Genomic DNA, 7,633 nt, shown 5'->3' on the forward strand with positions numbered 1-7,633 from the left:
GCTAATTAATTTTAGTGGTAAAAATGTGGTCTTGAAATTTTATCTGAAAAATCAGTCTTCATAAATAGATTTGCAGTGTAAGAAATGGGGTGAATGAGAATGTAAAAGAAAGTTACATTGCACTATTTGCACCATGGGTATGAATAAGTCTTTAGATTAGAAGAAATATGTTCAACTACACATTATTCATATTTTTCTTACATCACTTTACAATTTGAAGATAATTAGAATTATGTGTAATTTTACACTTTTGTAGGCTGCCACGGTATGCAACCAAGTTTATTGAAATGTGTCTCATGGTAACAGCAGATCATGGTCCAGCAGTATCTGGTGCACATAACACTATAGTTTGTGCTAGAGCAGGAAAAGATCTCATCTCCAGTCTCACATCTGGTCTCCTTACCATTGTAGGTTTAACTGTTTACTTAAATGCATTTATAACTTATTTTCTAGTTCATTTTGAAGGATATTTTCAAATATGTAATTTTTTTTTATAGGGAGACAGGTTTGGAGGAGCATTGGATGCAGCAGCTAAACAGTTTAGTACAGCATTAGACAGTGGCCTCATACCTATGGAGTTTGTCAATGACATGAGAAAAAAGGGAACACTCATTATGGGCATTGGTCACAGAATCAAATCTGTGAGTGTTTTAGCAGTTATAGTGCATAGTTTTAATAAATTTCATATATCAGCACATTTAGCTTTAGATTAGTGACACTCATTATTTTAGTCATATTTTGAAGATAAATATTAATTTAAAATATTTTTTCTGTGTATTTTAGTTGAATAATCCTGACATGAGAGTTGTTATCTTAAAAGAATATGCTCAGAAACATTTTCCTGCCACACCACTTCTTAACTATGCTCTAGAAGTGGAAAAGATAACGACTTCAAAGGTATGTTTGTTTCTTAAAACATATTTTATTTTTAATTACTGTTTTTAAAAGCCAAACCATGCTGTTTGCTTGGATAACTTGTGTGAGACAGGATGTTATAGCCCCCAGTATTTAACAATGTAAACAAAAAAATTAGTTCAGAAACTAATAGGTTGATCATCTGTTGATGCTTTATTACTTTCTCATTTATGGAGTTATCATGCAAGAATCCAAATAGAGATTTTGACATATCTTGACATTTTACACCTTCCTGAATTAAAAAAAACACCAGTTTTGCAATTGTTTGTGTGTGAAGACGATAACTTGTTTTAGGGTTGTCGGCATCCGCCGAGTTCGCGGTAAAAACATGACCCGAAATCGCCCATTACTTTCTGATACCGGACACACGAGATTTGGTTTTGCATACTAATAAGTTTTTAATTTATGGTAATTAATTAAGTTTAAAAGGTCATTTCCTAAGGTTAATTAAAAAGTAGAGTGGTTGTCCCTTAGTTTTAATGGCTTTGCGACCTGATTGCATGCTGTCTCTGCTTTGGTCTTCCCTCTGTATCAAGGTTAGTTTCAAATACGTTGGAATCTCGATTTTTTAAAAGATTCCTCTAGATGAGAGTAGATTACTGATCAGACATATCTTAAGTAATTGGAAATGAAATTTGTTTTTGGATATTTTGACTCCGACATTAGTTATACCCCTCCGAACGTAGTCACTGTATGTAGGTCACGCTGCCACCATTGTTATATTTTTTCATCCCGATCTTCCTGCTTTAAGTTTGATCAACTAATAACAGCATTCTTATGGCATGTGCAAACAAATCTAATTTTTTATTTCAAAATATATTTACATACCCATCTTTAATTTTTTCAGCTCTAGTTCTAGTTTTGCAGAATATGTTTTTCCTAAAAATCCAATTTTGTCAGACTAGACTGACAAGAGTCAGACCTAGATCTAGGTTACCTGTCTGTTGCTATACACTAGCATTGTGCTAACTGTAATTTTAAGTATTCAAGTTCTACTTACCCTTAGATATAGTTATATGCTGAAAATCAGAATCCATACACAATTCACACATAAAAACATTGATCTGATAACTTCATTTCACTTATTACAAAATGGCTTTTATATGGACTCTACTTCACCTGCCCAAAATAACAAGGCAGTTATAGACACATTACAGTGTTCAAGTCATTTACTTTAGATTTCTGACTATGGAGTTCTTTCATTCACTGTATTTATATAAAATATTGCTTTAGAAACATTTTCATATTTGCGCAGCAGTTTTATAACATAATGGCTTAAAGATGGACTCTACTTCACCTGCCCAAAATAATGAGGCAATTATATGCACATAACAGTGTTCAAGTCATTTACTTTAGATTTCAAACTTTGTAGTTCTTTCATTTGCTGTATTTATATAAAATATGGCTTTAGAAACATTTTCATATTTGCGCAGCACACAGTTTTTTGGGGTTATGGGAGGAAGCCAACACAAAAATATAAGTTCTGTATTATTTTTATTCATTTCAACAAAATTTACAAGTTCTATATATCATTCTAGCTAAACTCTGCAAATATGAACAAAATACAAATGCAATTAAAATAACTATGCTCAATTTATTCAGGTATACCATGACTTGTCACAATTGGCCAATGCAAAAGTAAGGGGATTCCACCCCTCACAAAAAAATTCGCAAAAAAAAAACTATTTGAGCTAGACAAAAAATCTTTTTTGTTTTGTTTTCATTTTGTTGAGCTCTACAAGAATATGTAATTTTTATTTTTATATGATGATTAGTGCTTTTTTACCAAAATCCCTACTTGTTTCAGTTAGGTGGATCTGAAGTTTCAAATACAATTAAGCAAATTATTTACTCTATTTCCAATTTCTTAAAAACCTTCAGAATTTGATATTTGACAAATTTGTTTGCAAAATGGAGCAATTTCAGAATACAGATTTTAAAATGTGTACTTTTTTTGTTTCCTAGAAACCTAACCTGATTTTGAATGTTGATGGACTTATTGGTGTGGCTTTTGTTGATTTACTAAGGAACTGTGGCTGTTTTACTGCGTATGTATAGTTTGAAATTGTCAAATGTATTTGCTCCTTTTTAAAAAAAATATGAAGATTGTTTCCAAATTGTAAAATGTAATCAAATGCATACAAATATTCTACAGAGAAGAGGCTCAGGAATTTATTGAAATTGGTGCTTTGAATGCTATGTTTGTTCTTGGTCGCTCTATGGGGTTTATTGGTAAGTTTACAAAGTACAGCGGTTTTGTTTCAAACTGTTAATATTGGTTTTTTTTTTAAACGGCTGTATTTATTTAAATCTGTTTTGTTTAATGTTGGTTTGTATTGTAAGTTGTGAAGAATCGTAACGAATATTTTTACTTGTGTGAATCACATAAAATATTTTAAAATTCCTCCGCAGGACACTTTCTAGACCAGAAGCGCTTGAAGCAAGGATTGTATAGACACCCATGGGATGATATTTCTTACATTATGCCAGAAACCAATAACACTGAAACAAATTCTTCTTCTATTTAAGTTATTTAAGGATTCATTCCACGATAGCAGGACCAACCAAAACTGAAACTGATCTCTCAATGTTACTATATAATAATTTCAGATCACTTCAGATTTTGTTTTCTGAAACTTGGGACACAATTTGGTATTTAAACTTCATTTGCTTTTTTTAAAAAAAGCTGATATGAACCATGATTGTAATGTTTTTATGAGCTAAATAGGCTTGGTATTTCATATTTTAATTTAACTTCATGTTGTTGATTAGCATTGTAGTGATATAGAATTGATGGTATTAATAAGAGTAAATTTATACATTTTAAATTATTTAAATGTAATCAAATATAGTTTTTAAAAAAAAGACATTTTCTAGTTAAATGTTTTTAGTATATTTGACATATATGTCATTAATTTGATTCTCCACATTTTGAGTGAAAATTAAAACTGCTTATTCTGAATCCTAAAGCAGACATGTTTATTATATGTGTATTTTACTAAATAAATCCTTGGTGTTCATGAAATAATTGACTTGCACAGCATTTAATACTGAAGCATCACCTAGTTGTGTGATGCTAGTCTCAAGTTACATATTTAAATGAACCCAAAATGCTAACCCAAAAAGTATTTGATGAATTAGTTTTCTTTAAAAAAATAATTCGTTGTCTTTTTTGTAATTTGGATATAATTAAGGCTGTCATTTTTGAAGAAAAACTACAAACAATACATCAATGTTTGAGTAACCATTTGAAAAAAACCACAAACACCAGCCTTTATATGTAGTATGAGGTTGTAGCCTGGGACTTTTTCACATTTTGTTATCAATGGTCAATTAATTCAAGGTAGTTTTGTTTGTTTATGTGTCAGTGGCTTTATTTTCAGGATTTGTTTAATGTATACTTTAAATAACTGAACCCATTTGAGATTTTGTACTTCAAAAAAAAAAAAAATTACAAACATGTTAGGTGTTTGAATTTTATTGTTGTTTACTGTCAGAATGCAGACCTTTCCTTAGTTGTAGTTTATATCAGCAAGTAAATGAAATGGTGCTATATTATATAGAGGTATTTAACTTGTAGTATATTCATTTATTAAATATTACATTTTTTAATGATTTTTGTCATTGACATTTAATTTTAAATTAAGAAAATGTTTAGCCCAACACTTAAACTATAGCTGTTTTTATGTTAGTTTAATTTTAGGCTTAGTTTATATTAACAAGCAAATAAAGTGGGACATTCTAGTTATTTTCAATCTCAGTACTTGTTCAGTTATTTATTTACTAATGGTCTTCGAGTATGATACTTTTCCAATACCTGTAAAAAAGAAAGTAAACTGTTAGCAATCAATTTATTCTTAATAAAGGCAATTAGATTTTTGAGCTGTCATTAGATCTACATACATATTAACAAGGATATTTTGAGAAAAATCATCAAAATTGAGTTACAAAATATGAACAAACTGATATTGTGTAAGAGCTAATGAATTATTTAAAAAAAAATTGAATATCATTAAAAAAATTAACCCAAGCTAAATCTACAAAATGCTGAATCATAGTCATAATTTTATAATTAGATTTCACATTTTCTTTTCACATACTGGAATGCCTTAGAAGATCTCAGTTGAAAAATCACTTGTCTCAATAATTAAGGCCCGTCATATTTTTATGCCCTTTGAAAATTGATATTACGTTTTTGTGCAAATATTATTAAACTTTGGATTTTATTTAGGCTCAGCATATATCATTTTTCACTTTATTCTAAATTCATAGTTGCAACTGTAAAAAAAACACCCATCACTTTTCTGACATTACCTGCATTCCAGAATTGAAGAAGGCTCTTAATAAAATGTCCATTACAAACTCAAGTGGTAGATATTTTCTTTGTTTCCAATCTTAATTTTTCTGCCACAAGATAATCAAGTTTACCTAATGATTACAATACGAGTAAAATATAACAAACATAGCTTTGAGTTAAAAATAAATAAATAGAATAAACATTTTACTAACTTCTTGATTCTGCCATTTCATGGTCTACAGAAGAAAGAAAATATATATCACTGTTATGCTGTTTTTGGTAAACTTTCTGTTGATATAATATAAAATCAATAAATTTATCTATAAAATTAATATAGATTTAATTAAAATTAAAATAATAATACCAAAACTTATTTGAAACAGATGTTTTAGATTGATGTCAATTATGTTAAAAACATAACTTAAAAAATCAGAACAGTTGAAAAAGAGCAAGTTGATTTCAGGATAGCAAAAACAGACTGATGCAGTTGCCTTTTTGGTAATGTTATGTGACTGTGTGTTGAAGACCAGTGGCTTTGAGAGTGTTGATCTGCAGTTACATGACTGAGTGTGGTATTTATTATGGCATGCTAATATAGGAGAGTTCTGCAGTTACATGATTGAGAGTGGTGTTGACTCAGGCTAATATAGGAGAGCTCTGCAGTTATATGATTAAGGGTGGTGTTGACTCAAGCTAAGATGAGTTTTTTTTAAGTTAAAAATATTCATGAATGAAGCAGTATTATTTTAATTGATATGAAATTAGGCATGACCTTATTTGTATCACTAAATAATAATGAAGATAAATGCTTACTGCATTTGCCTTTAGCTGGCTGAGTTCGCTTTGAAGAACCTTATGCAGTGAAATCTGTTTAAATCAAATAAGCTGTACATGCAATATAAATCTATGTCATAGGCAAAGGGTGGAGGAAGGAGGCGAGGTAAAAAAGTTGTATGATAATACATTGTCTACTTAATTAACTATTTACTTCTGTGACCTATAGCTAAGTAGACATGGGAAATGTATTATACTATTATATTATACTTTATTACTTCTTGAATGGTTTACAGCAATTCTTAAAGAGTTGCCTGGGTAGCGCATCCATAGTAGACAATAACGTCGAGTTTTGTCTCTGTGAATGTAGTGATCGTCAGTCTTGATTGTGTCCTACTAACTGTCCGTTGTTTGGTTCCTGGCCCAATATATAAGCCTAGTCTACACAACCCTTATCATTTCTCCTGAGTCTAGGCTAGTGCAAAACATCCCATTTGCTTATTGTGGTTAACCAGAGTTATCTTCTCCTAAAACAAAAAGCCTCATCATTTCTCCAGAGCCAACAATTGAGAGTCACAGTCAGGCCCTGTCATGTCACTGGCTGCTCGAGATAACTTCAGGTCAGCCTGTGCTCTCGATAACCACCCACTTCATGTCCCCACACTGTCTAGCCAAAGATCCAGGCGAGGCTTACAATTAGCAATAATATCTCCCTATGGTCATCGGAAATGTGTCCGCGTTCACCTGTGCGTCATAAGTAATGATACTACCATGACGTCATTTCTCTAGCTTCATGCCTGAGCTTGGCTTTAGACATAAATCACCACCAGTGTCTTCCCATTGGCACGCCTCTCTCTCATGCTACTGCATATCATCCGTAGCCTAACTGAAGCCCTTAACAACAAATGCATGACAAAATGCTTTCCCCTGGCCTGCTGCACTCCAGATAATTCTAGATTAAACTCCTAGCAATTCTCATCTACAGGCAACTCCTTTATAATGGTCTACATTAAATTATATAATATATATATATAGATCTAGATAGTAGATAGGCTAAGTGGTTGTTACACAATAAACATCAATCAAATAATTCACTACTGACAATACTAATACTACAAACAAGCTAACACACACATTAGTGATTAAATCTTTTGTTAGAAATCTGTAATAAGTAATAGGCTCAATGACTCAATGAGTCAATATAGGCCTAATTATATTTATAAAATATATAGTATTTTTAGTATACTATATAGGATTATAGGCCTATAGAATATAGAAGAATACTATTACTATAGATACCTAAATACTAAATAGGCCTAGGTCTATATAAAATTATTATGGGTATTAATTCAATTCAATACACTATACACTATAGTATAGCCTACCTCACTTTCAATTTCAAGGACCTTCTGGTTGTTCATCATACTACTATTACTAGCTAGAATCTAATTCTAATGAATTTAATAATAAATTAATTTATCTAGTCTACTAACCCGTAGAACCTAGTCTAGTCTATTTCTAATCTAGACCTAGATCTAGATCTAGATCTAGTAATAATACTACTAGATCTTAGACAGATATCTAATACTAATATATAATTATATAGATCTAAGTGCTAAGAGGAGACTAGATCTAGATCTAAGTCTT

At 30.8% G+C, this 7,633-nt stretch overlaps 2 protein-coding genes across 5 annotated transcripts in view; one reads left to right on the forward strand and one right to left on the reverse strand.

Moving 5' to 3' along the window:
• LOC131957746 (ATP-citrate synthase) overlaps nucleotides 1–4,163 on the forward strand; it is a 44,464-nt gene extending 40,301 nt beyond the window's left edge. For all 4 annotated transcript variants that reach the window (XM_059322509.1, XM_059322507.1, XM_059322506.1 and 1 more), the window contains 6 exons: nucleotides 257–407; nucleotides 498–641; nucleotides 784–897; nucleotides 2,881–2,963; nucleotides 3,071–3,147; nucleotides 3,328–4,163. In XM_059322509.1, the coding sequence (XP_059178492.1) occupies nucleotides 257–407; nucleotides 498–641; nucleotides 784–897; nucleotides 2,881–2,963; nucleotides 3,071–3,147; nucleotides 3,328–3,443 (685 nt within the window). In that variant the 3' untranslated portion in view covers nucleotides 3,444–4,163. The remainder of the gene's footprint in view (nucleotides 1–256; nucleotides 408–497; nucleotides 642–783; nucleotides 898–2,880; nucleotides 2,964–3,070; nucleotides 3,148–3,327) is intronic.
• A 426-nt stretch (nucleotides 4,164–4,589) lies between these two features.
• LOC131957747 (ASNSD1 upstream open reading frame protein) lies at nucleotides 4,590–7,465 on the reverse strand. Its single transcript, XM_059322511.1, has 5 exons — nucleotides 7,372–7,465; nucleotides 6,026–6,079; nucleotides 5,425–5,500; nucleotides 5,230–5,343; nucleotides 4,590–4,732 (listed from the first exon to the last, which is right to left on the reverse strand). Exons 1-4 carry the CDS (start codon nucleotides 7,408–7,410, stop codon nucleotides 5,279–5,281), a joined length of 234 nt encoding a protein of 77 aa, XP_059178494.1. The 5' UTR covers nucleotides 7,411–7,465; the 3' UTR covers nucleotides 4,590–4,732; nucleotides 5,230–5,278.
• Between the last annotated feature and the right edge of the window lie 168 nt (nucleotides 7,466–7,633).

This window comes from Physella acuta, unplaced genomic scaffold (genome assembly GCF_028476545.2).
Source record: "Physella acuta isolate Inbredline_101_S28 unplaced genomic scaffold, ASM2847654v3 ptg001261l, whole genome shotgun sequence".
Lineage (NCBI taxonomy): Eukaryota > Metazoa > Mollusca > Gastropoda > Physidae > Physella > Physella acuta.